At 35.1% G+C, this 19,231-nt stretch overlaps 1 protein-coding gene across 4 annotated transcripts; it reads right to left on the bottom strand.

The window, feature by feature from the left end:
* Positions 1–158: 158 nt before the first annotated feature.
* Positions 159–12,822, bottom strand: LOC132039771 (AT-rich interactive domain-containing protein 6-like). 4 transcript variants are annotated; one of them, XM_059430290.1, is made up of 14 exons: positions 12,644–12,822; positions 9,845–10,637; positions 9,595–9,749; positions 9,468–9,507; positions 8,224–8,276; positions 7,430–7,475; positions 6,489–6,578; positions 5,238–5,360; positions 5,080–5,125; positions 4,767–4,839; positions 2,087–2,153; positions 1,953–2,003; positions 740–832; positions 159–294 (listed from the first exon to the last, which is right to left on the bottom strand). In XM_059430290.1, exons 2-14 carry the CDS (start codon positions 10,634–10,636, stop codon positions 199–201), a joined length of 1,725 nt encoding a protein of 574 aa, XP_059286273.1. In that variant the 5' UTR covers position 10,637; positions 12,644–12,822; the 3' UTR covers positions 159–198. The 4 variants fall into 4 exon arrangements, with proteins under 4 accessions (XP_059286273.1, XP_059286272.1, XP_059286271.1 ...); XM_059430289.1 differs by having other exon boundaries at positions 9,845–10,644; positions 12,613–12,821; XM_059430288.1 differs by having other exon boundaries at positions 9,845–10,644; positions 12,644–12,820.
* Between the last annotated feature and the right edge of the window lie 6,409 nt (positions 12,823–19,231).

Genomic DNA, 19,231 nt, shown 5'->3' with positions numbered 1-19,231 from the left:
TGTTCAAAACAATGACACACAATTCCAACAACTAAGGCCTAGCATTCACAATGTTGTCAACTACCAATGCTCCTGCTTTGTCAACTCAGATATTTACCGTGCAAAGGGTACACGAACAAATAGACGCCCATGAAGGCTTACAACAACAGAAGTCAATGTTGTCAACTACCAATGCTCCTGCTTTGTCAACTCAGATATTTATCGTGCAAAGGGTACACGAACAAATAGACGCCCATGAAGGCTTACAACAGCAGAAGTCTGAAGCGGATCGATTCTAGCAGGTAAGCTGACAACCTGGAAAAAAAAAATTAGGGTCAACTTACAGAATGGAGTTCCTTCGAGATTATTCCAATTGTTCTAACAACCACAATTATTAATTCGCACAAATTAGAATGGAGTTAACCATAATATGAGAGAAAACATAGGTATAGCAACTAACACTGTAAGAAATAACTTTTCTACCAGGTAAAGAGCAGACGACAAATGTGAAAAATAGAAAGAATGCATGAAAAACTCTGAAATTTTAGACCAATGAAAAAGAAATGGCGAAAAAATCAATTTAGTTTTGTTTCTTCAGCCCTAAATGACAGAGGAAAGTTGGTGTCTTCAAAGTTCTATGCATGACAGTTTCTCTTTCCAGATAAAATCGAGATCCAGAACTGTGCTAAAATATGACAAGTAAAGCAAGGATAGTTGAATTCCTCTATCAAAGTCAAAATCAACAAATAGCAATGTGTACCTTCTTGAAGGCTGTAATACCCCAAGGATTGTCAACATGCTCCGGCTGACCAGTAATGACCAGGCGACCAGCTGGATCAGATTGAACGCGTACCTATATTCACCACGAAGTAAGGGCATCAATGCTTCGTGATGGTGTAAAATGGATGGAAAAAAGGAAAAAGAAACACAATTTAAATAATTTTTCAGCCAATTTCTTGAATATTGTGGGGTCTTATGATGCTAAATTTCTAATTATCTATGCTGAAATTTTACAGTAAAACTGAAGTATGATTCATTGAAATACAAGTTTGTAAAAGCTAGCAGGTTAATTAAGTCACTATCACAAGTTATGACAGCGATAAATTTTAAGAAAAATAAAAGAAACACCGGATTCTTTGGAGAGAAATATCTAAGAAGTTGATCCTTAATCTCTTAGAATTGTCAAGAAAAGAAAAAGAAAATTTTATATGGTAGTTTTAATTGGAGTAACAATTAATTGTCTTAACACTTTCGAGCATCTTTACGTACTTTATGCCATTGGTTCACCTGGCCAGTATCATAGGCATATTAGAAATCCTCCAATGGAATTTTTAATGAGATACAACATAAGGATTAGGAAGTTTCACTTAGTCAGCTGGCAGGACGTTACACAACCAAGAAAATGTGGTGATCTCGTGGTAAAAGAGCTTCGAGTTTTCAAGAAGGCCCTATTAGGAAAATGATTATGGAGATTTGGGATTACGGAATGATTATGGAGATTTGGGATTAAGGAGTATGTTCTATGAGGTGATAGCAGACAAGCTGTTGAAGGATGGAGGACTAAAATCACACTTTCTGAGTTCAGGTTTGGAGGAATAATATAAGAGGAAGCACAGACTTTCGGCACATCAACTTCAAAGTAAGGGATGAAAGCAGAATCAACTTTTGGAGTCGCATGTGTTGTGGAGAAAGGACCTTGACACTCACATTCCCGAACATATATAGTACATCAAACCAAAAGGAGATGACAGTACAAGAAATCCAAAGGTTGTAAGAAAGGCCATCCCATCATTTCTAGTACAACTGGATACTCAATGATTCCAAGCGACAAGGCATACACATCAACGAGTGCGTGTCCATTATACTGAAAACTACCACGCAGAGTGCCCTTACATACAATATATCATGACAGCACACACATGAAAACAAACTGAATGCACTTGATGGAAACAAGTAGCACGATTGGTATATACCTCCTCTCGCAAAAGCCCAGGCACCAGTGCATACACCTCAAAGCAATCTTTCTGTTTGCATAAAATCATTACAAATCACATGGAGGAAGTGGAATGCATAATCCAGAGGCTCTTTTATTCTGAGAGGAACTTACTGTTTCACGAATATTGATTTTCACCCAATCAGCAGGGGGTCCAACATCAACAACTGTTGTAACCAACCTGGCAGATGGAAAGCAATTTAGCTTTACATCAGAAACAGAGAAACCAAAAACACAGAGGGGAGAGCAATGCTCTTGAAATTCCTAGTACTCTTCTTTTGGGTGATAACAACTGCTGGTGTACAATATATTGATTCAAATATCTCAAAATAGTGAAATTTTTGTCATCCTGAAGCAAGCCTATCCATTATGAAGTCGGTCTTCCATATATTGAGAAGAAGAATAAGCTAGGAAGGTCAAAAGTTAGAGAATGCACGTGAGGATGTCCTCAATCCTACGAGTCCTAATGCCAATGATTGCCTCATTCCATTTTAGGGAGGCATTTCATTGCTTGGGCATTCAAACCACCAGCAACAACAAAGTGTAATCTCACAAGTGGGGTCTAGGGAGGGTAGAGTGTGCGCAGACCTTACCCCTACCCGGGCAGGTAGAGAGGTTGTTTCCGATAGACCCTCGGCTCAAGTAAGGAAGAAATACCACAATTATGAAAACATAAGCAGTAACAACATCAGGATACTAAGAAAACTAAAGCAGAAGCGACGACAAGTAGTAATAGAAAACTAAGAATAAGAAAATGATAAAAAAGACAAGTTGCTCAAAGAAAACAGTTTACAAGCGGCATTGTTACAGATAACCTACACAATAATATGATTCTCTACAAATAACACCCACTTTCTATATTGACGGGAACAACTTCGGTGCATCAAAAATTCACTAGAAACAAAAGACAAGCTTTCATCTGTTCACCGGCAAGCTCCAAATCTTTATAGGAGTAATGATATTCACTAATCCATTAAGATGCAACCAAGATAACAATTGTAATCCCAAACTAGTTAATGCCGACTATATAAATCATCTATATTCAACTTTTTATGAACTTTGTGTTTGGGCCAGCTAATGCGCACCTCAATTATTCCACCGGCTACTTGTTACCTCCTACCAACACAAGTACTAGGTAAACCTGTCCACCAACGAGAAGAAATCACCTAGTGTTTTTTTGACTTCACAGGGATTTGAATGCTGGTTTCCAAAGTTTGCACTCACTTCATTAACCAATATCCTACGCCATTCATATGGATCATCTATTTCCATTTTGCTCTATTTCGGCCCATTTTAAACGAAGGGATATTTAATAATTTGTCTATTTAAGTAAAATTTGGGGTTCTCTAAAGGTAGAGATTATATAAATGTGACACTTATCCCTACGCTAAATCATCAACCAAGCTAAGAAAAACTCCAAGCAAACTTTGAACCTAATGTAAGCAGACCACCAACAGTTAAACCTTAACCTCAATTAGTTGGTAACACCTATATAATCTTTTGTTTTCAATGTGCCTCTGCTCTTATCGAAATCTTGAATTTCAAGAGATTTAACTTCCCTCCATATCATTTTATGTTTGTCTCATCCTCTTTTAAAATCTTCAATCATCACAATGTTGCAACTATCAACCAATTCATATAGATGACATATAGGACATCGTCAAACCATCTCAAGCAACCTCGTCTTGGTTTATCATTTATATGTGTTGCTTGCATCTGGTTATCCAATGTGATTACTTCTAATCTTGTCTAGCCTTGTATTAGTCACACATCCATCTCACTGGTCACATACTCACATTCTAATAAACTTAATCGTGTGGAAATATATGACCTTAGGACACAACATTCACTCCCATATACATAGTTAATCCCACAATTGTTTCATTGAATTTGTCGTTTGCGTTGGTACGTATTCCTATCGCACAACATCCTCGTAGGATCCTCCTTTTGGCCATTCTATTTTAATATGTAGTACTCTATATATGGAAGACATAATTAAATCCTGGTTCTTTTTTAAGGCATTTCTGGGCTGCATATAAATTGGAGGAAGAGTCATCTTTACCCAAAATGAAGGATCTCTATAAAGGTGGTGAAATTTAGAATTGCAAGATATCCATATCACATATTCACAGGCTAAAAGGAAACAAATGCACATAAGTTAGGTTTTCCAAAAAGATACTTAATTACTTTTGCCCGACCAAAAGAAATATACATGCACAGGCCTTTAGCCTAATGGTATATTCTTTTGGCAAGATATAAACTTTATCCGTACATGACTTTGCAAAAGAGGATTGTAACTCCTTTAGCTACAACAGGCCCAACAACAACGATGCTTCCATTCCAAGCAAGTTGGGGTCGGGTGTATGAAACCATTTAAGCCTGTCTAAGTCCAAAATCCAATATTATAAAATTCTAGTTTCTCTAGCACTAGAAGTTCTCTATATTTTCTATTAACATTTTTTAGGATGAAAGTTCTCTATATTTTCTATTAATATATAAGTCTCTAAGAGCTAAAGTAAACAAACAAGCATGCGTGGAACTTAATCCCAACTAATTAGCATTGCCTTCCATTCTGCCCTATGGTGAGTTGAAACTGGATGCAATTTAAAAGACCTACCCACCAAAAGAACATACTATGATTAAACAAACAAATGAAATTTCAAATGATGGAGTGCAGAAGATATGAAGTACCACTAGCATTTATTATGAAATATACTAGATTTCAACAAGATTACTTAAGTTTGACTTAAATAAAAACATTAGAAGAAAAGATCAAGTTAAACTATGACTTAACTGCTTAGATGTTTCAGTTCGTGTCGCCTTCACAGAGTGTTCCACTTCATATTGTCTCTTGTGTTTAAGAGAACCTGAATGCAACAAGAAGTTCTGTCACGGCCACCATTCCTTATTATTATAACATTACTTAAAGCAAGATCAAAAGTTTCCAGGTGATGATCTTGATATAGTTAAAGTGTTAACTAACCAACCACTACGGCCCAAAAATTTGCAGAATGCCAGACTTCATATTGGGAAATGTTGAGGGAAAAGAGCTCAATGATAGGGATATGAAGAAGCGAAGTTAGCAAAGATTTGACGAAGAATCTTACCAATGTTTTTGAGGTTCTTCTCACGCTTTGGCATATTGTTGGTATTCTTGTCCCATAAAAGATAGAAAAACACCAAAATTACTAATACATGTCAATAGACATGATCAAACGTTAAAAGACCAATGCCCAAAGAATGCTACAAAGTTTCAGCAGCAGACCTTTACAATTGGCTCACCAACCTCACGATAACCAAGGCGGCGCTGTTCATGCCATCCTTGCATAGCTCGAGCAGCAGAATCTCTTCGTGCCCTTCCTGATGGGGAAGCTTGGTAACCACTTCCCTGCAGAATTACTTAAAACATGTCATTTTTTTTTTTTTGTGTGTGTGTGTGTGTGCATGTTACAAGGCTACGTTAGTTGATTAGATGAAGTAAAGACCATCTCCATAAACTATTTTTTATCAAAAAGGAACCAAATGCCCACTTGAGTAATTACACATATCTCAATACATTGAAGCTCATCAAAGCTTCTTCTAGATAAAAATGAGTGTTTCTGTTTCATTCAACTTCTTGTTGTATATTAAAATATGATGGTCCAATCTGACAACCCTTCAGACACTTTAATAGGGGGCTAGGGGCTCGGACTGAGGTCTTTGACAGCAACTGTTTGTTGGCACTGCATTGCGGAGACAGCCATGAGGTGTGCTACAGCACCCACCAACTCCCCTCTACAAGTTACCTCCTTCAGGAAGGTCATACCAGTATTATTATATAATACAGCATACCAATATCATTTCTGGTCCAACCCCACTTTCCTCAAAGACTTAATATACGAGTGCCCCATCACCCTACGGCAAGCTTGTGCTACCAAGCTGGGGGGGGTTTCTTCATTCATGTAGTTGAAAGAATGTTTTGCTTATATAGTTGGGACTATCTTATATATGACTCTGGTTGAATCATGAATTCACTTTTTGTTAGTCTTTTTTTTTTTTTTTTCTAGGGGAAGGTTGTCTTATAAAGCTAGCACTAAGGAAGTGTTGTAGTAATTTCAAGTGAGAAGAAAAACAGAAGAAAAATCCCTTAACAAATCTTACAGGGATTCAAAGATACTAAGTATTTATTATGCTTCATTCACAAATTCCTCTTTTCACCAAAAAGAAAACAAAAGTATGCAATTTGAATTAAGTTGGCTATGTCTTCAAAACAACTGCATCCGTTTCCTTCCAAACCGTCCACCATATGCATGCTGGAATTAGTTTTACCAAAGTAAGGCCAGACTGATTTCCCTTTAATTCATTAATTTATTCTTGCAGGTTCCAACTTAAAAACTGTAGGAAGAAGATGTAGAAACTTTACTTGCACAAACGAAAGAAGGATCTCCATGATCAACTTTGAGAACTTGAGCAAAGTGGATATAACACAGCAGATGTGGAGAAACACCACATACCAACAATGTAAACACAAGTTTACCTCATTGTCAACCACCAATGAATCAGGAGGAGGAATAGGAAGTTGAAGCTCGCCGTTTTGTGTCTTATGCCTTTCATATTCTAAAAGTGCCTAACATGCAGAGGAATCATGAGATAATAGAAAGTTTAGAAACAAAAAGTAAGAGACAGATAAGTTTTTAGCACAAATTCTATTCCAAAAAAACCATAGATGTATGGAGATGCTGTTCTTTATTCAACTTAAACATCTATTTTGGCACTTCAAATTGTGCAAGCTAACTAGCTAAGGAGAGCATATATATATATATATATATATATGCTCTCCTTAGCTAGTAAGCTTATATATATATATATCCTCTCCAATAAGATAAAATGAGCGAGAACGTGCAGCTTCCATCTCACAGTGATATCATCAAATGCCAAACCAAAGATGTAATGAAACCTAATTTAGAGAAGACAAAATGCAAAAACACAAAAATGAAAAGAAACAAACACAAACTATTAAAGTGACTTTATAGGCCTCACAAGAAGGTGGCTGCTAGTAAATTTGTAAGTTGATACTTCGTCAAACCACCCACCAATTATTTTGAAAAGGTAAATATTTTTTCAATAATTGGGGAAATTGGTAAACCCCGTATGCAAGCTGTATACCAAAAAATAGAGAACCTATACAAAAACATGATCATCTACGAAAGACAACCAGTCATCTATAAAGCAGGAACCTCATCGGCGCACCAAAAAGATACTAGAGAAGGCTAATCCCTTAGATTTATTAAATCATTTTCTTAACTTCAAACACTCCCCCATTTTCTACTTCCATACAACCCACATCATGAGAGCTAACGTTCACAAACCACCTACCATTTCCCAGAAACCCACATTATACAAATATTAGCAACATGGTTGACAACAGTCGCGAATTATGCTAATAGCTATGAAGGGAAGAGAATTTCAGATTATTACCTTTTCATAGAAAATGCGGAATGTAAAAGACACGGTAGTGCAAGTCCTGCGAAAGAAGATCATCAGATCACCAACAAAAGCAGTTAGAGGAAGTTGTATAATAGTAGATAGAAGCTTCAGCATTGCTATTGTCTTATTCAGTTGATTTTCATTCCAGAACTTCTTAACTTGTTATTTTTCATTTATAGGACAAAAAGTTTCTATTTAGACTTCAAGTTCCCTGCAAGTTTAACACCAGAACCAATTGCCCACCACTCAGATATGCCTATAAGATCCCTGGTCCTCTATATTTGACAAAGACCTATCACAAAGAAAGATGCAACTTCATTACCAGATCTAAAAATAGTGATTGCAATTATGTTTTCTTAGCACTTGGATCCTGGTGTTGGAATCTATGCTTTTTTTAATGGTACTTCGTGGTTTCTTCGTATTTTGTCTTAGTGGTTTTAATAGTAATTAAGGATTTGTACAGTTCATGAACAATTTCTCTTCTACCTCCTGATATTTTGTTCTAGCAACCAAGCAGCTTATTCCTCTCATATGTACCCAAAATATATTGTTCCATTTCACATCCACAAAATTTATATTGCTTGCAATAAAAAACCTTAAAATCATTGGCACGTCATCAGTAAAACAATGACAGACATCTCCCTTACATATACTGGGGAAGTTGATGCTTGACGAGAAAGAGCTATATTTTTCAGTGTATAGGAGAAATATTCATATCAAGTTGCCAAAACACAGAAATAAACAGGACCAAACACAGAAATAAACAGGACCAACTAAATACTCACTTGGGGGGATTAAATGACTCTCCCACTTGCCGCCACAACTTGGATCCAGTTACCTATTTAGATAAAAGTAGCTTAATAGTCCACCATCAAAAGCACATGAGAATAGCATAAAATTCATCTCACAACATAATTAGTCATTAATTAGTCCACCTACTGACAACAAAATACACAACCACCGCTTGGAGTTTTCTTTAAACCAAACTACTGAGCCACACCGCTTATTTCTGAAAATCTTAACTCTATGAAGAGTATACAATCTACGCAGAAAAATCTCCTTTTCTTGTATTACAGATCTAAAATTAAAAAATATCTTCTGGCCTTAATAGCTTAAACTTTAAGATGAGTCGGTAGCAAGAAGTAATTCTAGATTCCAGACTTTCATTCTCATTCCACCTATCAAGGAAATATTTCCATGTGCTTGACCCGAGAAAAAGAATCAGACTCACAGATTAGGGACGTGATGTGACCTAAAATAAATCATTAAATAAATTAAGAATACCCTCCCTAACAACGCGAGGTCCGCACACTGATATTTTCGGAAAGATAAACATAGCCATCCAGGTCCGAGGATGCTTTGGACACGGCTGTGTAACAGCAGCAAAAAGCCTTTAACAAAAATGACCACATAAAATCATGGTTAACCAAGAACTAAGTAGTTCCTTGACTTGATACACTTGATTGTTGACCCACCGCTCCTACCCACCGCTCCTGGTTAGCCAACGACATGTTGGGAAGTGGCTAATATCCTCTGTGGTTCTTGATTCAAGTAATAAAATAAAATATCCTCTGCAGTTCACTTTAGAAGGAATCCTTCAACCTCTAATTGGAATTGGATTAAAATAACTCGAGTGAAAATCAGGCCTTGCCACTATAAGCCCATTTGATTACACTTTCAGCTAAATGAAATAAATACTATGGTATATTCCACTGGACCAAAGCGACTCGATTAATTGAAGAAAATGCTTGAGAACCTTATTAAGAGACCACGAGAATTAAGCACTGAAATAATCCAAAGAACTTGAGAGCAACATAATAGGAAGGGCAGACAGAATTAGAAGAGAAGAAATAGATTACACACCATGAACCAACACTAACCAAACAAGTCCTCAGGAAAAGTTATAAAGTAAATTGGTGAAACAGAAGCGAAAAGGAAAAAATAATAATCAAGAGATGGCTGGAAAAACTATAACTGTTGCAGTAAAAATGAGAACTGATCAAACACAAGTGCAGAATAAAAGGCCTACCCGGTCATAGCCACCCAATCTGATCACAGATCTCCATAACCTAGCAGCAAGAACATAAAAACATCTAATAAGTACCAGGGACAAGATAAGAATAAAAGGGCTCGACAATAAACCATGATACACTTACTTTAGGCAATTAAGTGGACGGCCATAAAACTTAGGTGGTTTAAATTCCATCGCCCTCTCCCGATAAAAGCTTTCAAGTTTTCTTATAAACGCAGCTTGATCCTCAGGGGACCCTTCATCATCCCCATCCTCATATTCATCCTCATCATCAGCCATCTAAATTTGAAGGGAAATTATTAATTTGAAAAGTTGAGCAATTTTCACCCCATCTGTAGATCAATTAAGCACCAGGGGTATATCAGAGTATGTACCTTTGTTTCTGTAGAAATATTCTTGGATGGTTTACCCAGAAACTTTGGAGTAGCTGGTTCTGGCGTTTTTCCAATAGAAGTATCACTAACTTCATTTTCCGCTTTTGGTAACTCATCTGACCTAGCATCACCATCAGTGATAAGAGTTGCAGGATTTGTTTTAATTTGATGGTCCTTCTTTTTATCAACCATCATATCAATCCCATTCTGATTGACCTCGTAGATTATTTTTTCACTCTGATGATCTTCCTTCACTTCTCCTTTATCAATTTTATGTACTTCATCATCAGGCATTTGTACATTATCACTAGCATCAGTAGTAGGTTCTTTGTTCTGCAGCACCACAGTTCCTTCAAGTTCCCCTTCTCCATTTTCATTCTTGTTCTGATTTTGTTCTTCTGATCTCTGCGTAATATTGTCATCTGCATCACCTTTAGCATTGTCTGGGCCTTGTGAGTCAATTTTTGTACTGTTTTTGTCATCATCGACTACATTGCCATGTGCCTCTGGCTGACTCCTAGAGTTGAGCTGGTCCTCTATCTCACTTCCATTTGAATCACTTTGATCCTCTGGCCTGTCATCAGCATTGCATTCGTTTTCCACTATACTAGAATTCTTTTGCTCTTTAACTCCATTTATACAGCTCTTAGCCCCACTCTTACTGTTGCTATTTGGGTCTTCTGTCTTGACACTGTTTTCGTACTTGACTGGTGACTCATTGGACACTTGGCCATCACTAGCAGGGACCGTCTTTACAACATCCTCCACCATCTCTACATCACTATTATCCATTCTGAAAACTAGTAACAGGCAACATATAATATGTATCAAATTTCAGCATTCTAATAGTCATCTTCTCAAGAAAGAGCAGTCAAAAGAAGAAAAATAAAGAAAGAAGGAAATACCACGTAGTCCAAATGAGCATGAATAACTTCAAAAAAAATGACATGCATCATTACACTAGCTATATGATTTTATACAAATTTCATAACTTCATTTCAAATTCACTATATCATTTCTTTTCTTTCACAGCCACTAATAGTCTAACATAACTCGAAACCTAGTCCAACCAAACACTATCAAATAAAAAAAGGGATCAACTAATAAAATCCACAAGCGCGAACATGCATGCCTCCACACACAAGAAAAAAACCCTAGTTTCTCCAAAAGAGAATTTCTTTGTTGTGGGTGGGTGTGTGTGGGGGGGGGGGAAGAGAAAATTTAATCTTTCATTCCCGAATGTTACCTCTGAGCAGAATGGCAACGATAAAAGGTCCGGTAGACCAATGCATGGGGAAAAGATCAAAACTTTGTTCATATCTCAAGGGTGTTTAGCTTTAAAAAAAATTGACATGCATCATTCCTCTAGTTATATGATTCTTAACAAATTACATAACTTTATTTCAAATTCAATTTTTTAATCAAGAAAAGGAACTTTCTATCAAATTCATTATACAACCTTATTTCAAATTCATTTCTTTCACAGCCACTAATATAACTCGAATCCTTGTCCAGACAAGCAGTATCAAATAAAAAAAAAACAGATCGACTAATAAAATCCACAAGCGCGAACTTGCATTCCTCCACACACATACACAAGAAAAAACCTTAGTTTTGTCCTAACAGAATTTCCCGGGGGGGGGGGGGGGGGGGGGCGCGTGGAATTTAATCTTTCATTCCCGTACGTTAACTATGAGCAGAATGACAACGATAAAAGGTCCTTTCAAAGGAGCTCAAATAACTTCCAAAAAAATTGACATGCATCATTCCAGTAGTTAAATGATTCTATAAAAATTTCATAACTTTATTTCAAATTCACTATATATCATTTCTTTTCTTTCACAGGCACTAATATAACTTGAATCCTTGTCCAGTCAAACACTATCAAATACTTCCTCCGTTTCAATTTGTTTTTTTTACTTTCCTTTCAAGTTTGTTTCAAAAAGAATGTCTCTTTCCTTTTTTGAAAACGCTTTATTTCCAACTTTCCACATGGCATGTTTAAGACCGCAAAATTAAAGGGCATTTTGGTACATTCTACATATCTTTAATTTAAGACCACAAGCTTTTTTACTTTCTTAAACTCCGCTAAGTCAAAACCAGACAAACAAAATTACAACGGAAGGAGTATATCATTTATTTTCTTTCACTGCCACTTATATAACTTGAATCCTTGTCCAGTCAAACACTATCAAATAAGAAAAAAAAGGATCAACTAGTAAAATCCACAAACGCGAAACATGAATTCCTCCACACACACGCGCGCGCACACAGAGACAAGAAAAAAAAGAAGGGATAATTTCAATAATATACAATCCAGCATAAAATATTACATCCACGTAGCCATATTTTTATTTTACATCCGCATAGCCAACTTTTTTTGTGCAACAGTGTTCATACAATTACTGTAGACAATGTATAAACCTTGTATAGAAGTGTATAATAATGTAAAAAGGGCTATTTCCGGTAATATTTAACAAAATGGGCCATTTCGGGTAAATATTTTCTCCAAATAGACATAGAGTGTTATTTTCCCAAAAAAAAAAACCCTAGTTTCTTCAAAACAGAATATCTTGAGGAAAAAAAAAAAGAGAAAAATTTAATCTTTCATTACCATACGTTACCTATTAGCAGAATGACAACAATAAAATGTCCTATAGACCAATGCATGGACAAAAGATCAAAACTTTATTCTATATGTCAAGGGTGTAAAAAAAAATAAAAAAAAAAAATTTTAAAAAAAATCTTTAAAAAAAAAAAAAAACCACCAATGCAGACAGATAAACTGGTAAAACTTGCCTGAGCTTCAACAAATTCAGTAAATAAGTGAAATCTGAGGCTAGGGTTTATTTGGTTAAGGAATTGAAGGTTTAAATATGAAAGAAAAGATTTTGAGTTTTATTATAATTGTGATAGGTATATTGCTAAAGGACCGCTCTGTTTTTTTTTGAAACGAAATTCAAAAAAATAAAAAATAATACTGCCAAGTGGCAAAATGCATAAATAATTAATTTAAAATTTGAGTTTCACTAAAATAAGTAACTAATCTTATCCATAAAAAACACCTAAACCCAATAACCCACGTGTTTGAAAAACAAAAACTACTCTTTAACTCAAACACCCACGTTTGACTTGATGTACTAGAATGACACTTAACTATTACTATTTTTCTCAAAATATATTAAACACACAAAATTTTCCTTCTCTCCTAGTTGGCAATGACATGTCACATAAAATTCTATTTTTCTTTTAATAATAATGAAATAATTTCAGAGACCCCCCTCACATTTAATCTTATAATACTTAATTTTCCTGTGGTTTAAGATATTATGCTCACCTCCCTTATTTTTAATTTTTGTATCCAAACTTGTTTAAATGGTAATCTTGCAACAATATTCCAAAATACCCTTTTGTGGCACTAATATAATTATTTAATAGTACTCCTACATGACTGGTAATCTGACCAAAATTTCATTTAAGTTTTTAACACTATGTTTGACTCTCTTTTTTAATTCACAAGACGAATAAACCTATGAAAAAAGTTATATAATAAAAAAATATTTAACCATTACTTTTTTCATCTAACATGAGATAATCAGTTTTATTTTGATAATTTTTTTGGACTTAAGAACAAAAAGTAAATCATGTTCAAATAAAAATTAGATTTTCTGCACATATGCACCAAACAATATTTTAATTGCACTGGTAGTAAACTGTATTTTTATAATAAACTAATTAACAGTTTTTTTGCACTTAAATATTGCCTATTTAACTTAAAAAAACACATCTAAACTTTAATATGTTTAAGTTGTATAACAATTAGCAAGTTCTGTAATTTACAAGAAAATACTAGGTCGAATATTTTAATTCTAATGTAATATATTTTAAAGATTTTCGTCCCACAATTAAATATTCAATATAAAGCCAAGAAAGGGGAACTTTGAAATATTTGATAAGTTTTATCATTGAAAGAAGTTTGCTTACAAAAAGTTGAAAATAAGAGAGGTAAGCGTAATATCAGAAATCATAAGGAAAGTTAGTATTATAAGGCCTAACTTGAGGGTAGGTGATAAGAATCGAGTTACTTGAATAAAACAAGATTATAATGCGGAAGCGAAAATACGAAGATTAAAGACAAGAATGTAAAGATAGGCGAAATTCAAGTATAAAATCCCCAAATTTCAAGATTAAGTGATAAAATCCCTAATTGATCTTAGTATTCAAAATTGGCCGATTAAGACTAATTAAGATACTAACAGAGTTAATTCAAGAATTTATATCAAAAGGTGATCTAGACCCCTATTTCGAAGAAATTAGAGACAATAATTAGTATAAGACTAATTTACCTTCTTTAATTTACGAAGAAGAACTAAAGATATCAAGTACGAATTAATCTTACCTCTTACATATCAAGTACGAATTAATCTTACCTCTTAAAAGAATCATTCTTATAAGGTTGCAAGATCCAAAGTAAGGCTACATATAAAGGTGTAAAGAGAGAACTCCTTAATAATAATAATATTTGTCTCATGAAAATAATAAATCCCCCTATATATAGGGGAAACTTATCCCAAATAGAATGGGATTAGAATCTAATTTTATGAAAACAATTAAATACTAAAACCTAATTAGGTTAAACTAGGAAACCTTAAACTAGAAAAGCATAAAATATTACAACTTGTTCCTAAAGAAATAAGGAAAAAGTCAACCAAAGAGCCCATGTTTGGCGTGTCTTTAAACCCCATTTTGGGCGTGTCTTTCACCCAAATTGGGCGTGCAAATCACCCCTTAACCGCATGCAATCAGCCTCTTGGGACTTTCTTTTTTTTGGGCTTCTTGTAGGCCTAAATCTTCCTTGTTTTGGTCAGCACTTGGATCGTGAATACGTATAGTACTTAGTCCACTCCTCGTTATAGTTCTTGAGCTTATCCTTGGGCTTTTTTTCGATGATAAGCATCTTCTTGATTTCACATTTAAGCCCATCAAACTTTAATGGATGTACGCTACCGTGGATGCAATCAGTAGGTCTATGCAATTATTCCTATTTACTAAAAAAAAAATAGAATCTTATGTGCCATGGCATGCCAACTAGGAGAGGAGGGTTTTTTGTGTTTAGTACATTTTGAGAAAAATAGTGATAGTTGGGTAATATTCTAGTCCTAAAAGAGACAAAAGTGATATTTATAGACAATTCTCAATACATAAGTGATCTTTTAGAGAAGTCCAAAGTCATAGATGGACCCCTAAACTTGTCCTGATTTTCCATTTAGACTCCTTAACTGAAACGTTGACCATCTGCACCTTCGAGCATAAGATAAACTGTGTCATTTGAACACCTCGTGCCCGAATGGCACACGCGTACGGTAATCGCTTTAAACGAGAGCGTGAGAGATTAAATTTTTTTCTTTTTTACAATTTTTAATCATTAAAAATTAATTTTAACAAAAACTACATTTTAAAAAATCTATTTAAATAATTTAAAAAAATTGAAAACCCAACCCATCTTCTCCGAATATAGCCCACTTCGCACTCGGCAATTATTTTCCACTCAAAATCTATTTAAACAAATCTCGAACGAAAAACGACACCATTTTTTTTAATTATTTAAATAGATTTTGAAGCGAGCGACGAGTCGATAGCGACGATGGTGGCGGTGAAAGTGGGCTATCTGAGAGGATGGGTTTGGGTTTTTCGATTTTTTTAAATTATTTAAATAGATTTTAAAATTAATTTTTCTTAAAAATTAATTTTTTTGTTGACATGGCTTATTTTTATTGGTCTATTTTTCCATGTCACAGCAAGTGTACTGCACGCATGTGCCAAGTTAGCACGAGGTGTTCAAATGGCACAATTTGTCTTATGTTCGAGAGTTCAGATGGTTAACGTTTCAGTTGGGGATTCTAAATGGAAAATCGGGATAAGTTTAGGAATCCATGACTTTGGCCTTTAGGGAATTTACTCCTTTATTTGACTTTCATATTTCCAATAGTTTACTTCTACTTGTTCCGGCTTTGCAGATGATGTGTTTGGTGCAAGTCGTGATGATTAGTCATGAAAAGTCACATGTTGTTATTATTTCATTTCTTATGGTTCATATGATCTGCCCCTTATGAAAGCAAGGATCATAGAGTGGTTAAAATTCATATATGCATGGCCAACGATGTATTGGAAATTATTGACCACTGAGGTTAGTGTCTTGTCCGGAACCAAAATGACCCAAAAAAAGTGCTTGTGAACCAAAATACCCCAACAAGAAAAAAAAACGACAAAAGCTCCTTTAGTGCAAAAGAATTTCACTGCTTAAAGCCCCCTTTTTTTTTTTTCTTTTTTCTTTGGTTAACTTCTCTTTCTTTATACTTTTTAACGTGTTTTTGACCATAGATTAATCATGCTTCGGGACCGAAACTATCAATATTTTATATAGAACCCTACTTATTTATGCGATTAATAAGGTAAAATTGATACGTCGAGGATAAAACAACTTCGGATTGCCGTTTTAGTGGTTGAAAAGTGCTCGAACTCCATTTTTGTTTGAAGACTTGGTGTCGTTACGCACTATTAAAAGGTGAGGCTTAAAATCGTCTAGCATGAATTCACTGTTGTCGGTTGAGGAATCACCGGAATAGTTGCTATGATTTGAGTTGTCATCACGCTATTCGAATCCTCGTGGAAAATACCGACCAAACTATATTTCTACTATTCGACATTGAATTTTAAGTAGATACTAAGTAGAAAAGGTATTGAATTTTAAGTAGATAATAAGTAGCAAAAGGCTTTTTATATAGGAATCAAACTCAATAGGATGTGGGATCGTGACTACGACCCCACCAACTTTATTTAATACGGTACAACTATCAATAATATCATGGGGAATCATCTTCATCGGACGTCACCACGGTCCGAATCCCATGGATACGAATACGACGTAACTATGTTGACACGTATTCCCTTTTGAGGCAACGTATTTTATCAGGTTATTCTTTGAAAGCGGTTAAGAGCAAAATTCAACTGCTTTGGAGTGCCAGGGGTGGCATTGACATAGCACGTCTTTTTGGGCATTTAAGCCTTTAGTGACCTAAAGTTTTTGTTCCGGTCTTTAAGAGAAAGCTCACTGTGCCCCGCCGATTCCGCTCCTCAGTTTTAGTGCGATTGATTGCTATCGATGCGTCTATTTTTTTAACATCAATAGTATTATTTAATGTGTAGTAACTAAAATACTCTACTTTATTATGTAGGGAGAATGTGGTGGTTGCGCCATAATTATGAAACAAAGACACTATGGATGGTGCGGATTATCCGAATTATATGGTAATACATCGAGTGATAGTGAGGAAATATCTAATGCGGAGGAAAGTGAAGATGAAGAAAAGTGAGGATGAGGTTTAGGTTGGAACTAATCCATATCAACTAGAGAACTGGCGTCAAGACATGATGAATATCGAAGCACCGGGGAAGAGCGAATTCACATCACCCATTTGAACAACAAGAGTCGACCCGGCTTAGCCGTTGTGCGATCGACAGAGTTCAGTCTGTAAACCAATTTCAATAGCAAGAGTCGAACCCGGTTCAGTGACTTTCGATGAGATCCCCCATCTTGATCATCCAAGATCGCCCGCATGCCTTTGTCTCTTCTGCAGAGATGATCAATTCAGCGAAGTTTGTGGAAAGAGCCAGTAGATCTTGTAAAACAAAAGGCTGGTACTGAAAAAGGCATGATTTTCAACTTGAAAAAATCATTGCAAAGGGATGTGAAGATTTATTGCATCCAGGGGATGAGGGAGTTCAAAGTTGACGATTCGACACGAAAACTTTGGCGATTGGTCTGGAAGCGAAAATATCAAGGTTGCGAATGGATGCTCGTGGTAAGGAGGCTATCTTTAAAAGATGTGGACTATTTCAAAGTTCTACACAAAACACACTTGTGATATGGGTGACCTCGAAGATGATCATTGCAATTTAGATACCAATCTGATTGCTCGTGTGTTAGCTGGCGACATTGGAAAAAGCCAGTATCCCGCACCTTTAAGTTTATTTTAATTTTGATGTTAATACGATGTTTCTCATTGTTATATGTTGATATTTCAATTTATTCAGCTTCCTTTTTATTAAAGATTGTATTAAAATTACTGAGAAAGTATCATTCTTTTTGCCCGAGGATTGAAATTAGTTAAACAGGGGGAAAGTGAGATGAATTCCCAAACATGCCTAACAGAATGGGAAAATCAATAATATTCTCCATGGCAGTAATGATATGAGCAGACAGAGGTCACGGAATCAACAACGGTTTAGCCCCAAACTAGTACTAATTATTATAAATTAATGCAAGACATGTTTTTAGGATTTTTAGGTTTTATTTAAAAAAATAAAAAACAATGGAAGAACATTATGTATGAGAAGAGCCTCCCCTCAAGGTTGGAAACCTTACAGCTGTTAAATAGTCAGTATTAGCTGACCATGCACTTAACATAGAAAAATAGAATGAGATAAAAAATGAATACTACTACACAAACATGGGTTAGACAAGTCTGATGGGCACATCTAGCCGAAATTTGATCAGAATCAGGATGAAGTTCCTTTGGAGTGCCAGGAGGATAGCAATCGATATAGTCATCGATTTCGTTGTCGTCGTTGTAGTCCGTATTGCACATCTGGCTTCCTTCTAATGGTCGCTCATCCTGGTTGTCGTAATAATAGCACCAGCATTTTATTTCTTCTTTATTCTTCAATTTATGCCTCTTCTCGGATCTTCCTTCCTCTTCAACATTACTCATCCCCAATATTCTTGATTCAGCCATCGCTAGTCCTAAACAACAAACAAACAAACTCTACTATAAATCTCTACAATATTTCTTTTTCTCTCGTGTTATAAAAATAGCTAGTAACACCCTTATTTATAATTATAAGAAGCCTATTTAACTCAAAATTAATTTTTTTTTAAAAAAAAACTCTTCCAATACTAATCTATATCTATTCTATATTAAAAGCACGAATGTCCTTAAATTGTCATCATAATTAATGACAATGAATACTTACCAAAAATTAATAATTTTTCGTGTATAAGTAATCTAATTTTGGGCATACTTTTCTTGGATAAATAATCACAAGCATCAAAAATATTTTAATTAATAATTATTTGATATGTACAAAAACATTTTAACATAAATGACAATAAATTGGTAACTAAACTAGTTATATAAAAGGGATCAAATTGTGTCTTAGTGTCCAAACAACAACCCTATCTGATAATTTAAGCTCTAATACTGTCGAATACTGTCTGCTTATTTGGCAGGGTTTTGAATTTTATAACTTTTCCGGTCACGTTGTTCGAATAGTACGACTTCTCAATTTCAAGAAGCTCCCTGACTTTGATTTAATGATGAAACTGGC

The sequence above is a fragment of the Lycium ferocissimum genome, chromosome 12 (assembly GCF_029784015.1).
Source record: "Lycium ferocissimum isolate CSIRO_LF1 chromosome 12, AGI_CSIRO_Lferr_CH_V1, whole genome shotgun sequence".
Classification (NCBI taxonomy): Eukaryota; Viridiplantae; Streptophyta; class Magnoliopsida; order Solanales; family Solanaceae; genus Lycium; species Lycium ferocissimum.
The sequence above is the reverse complement of the archived record's forward strand: the minus strand, read 5'-3'. Positions and strand labels throughout refer to the sequence as shown.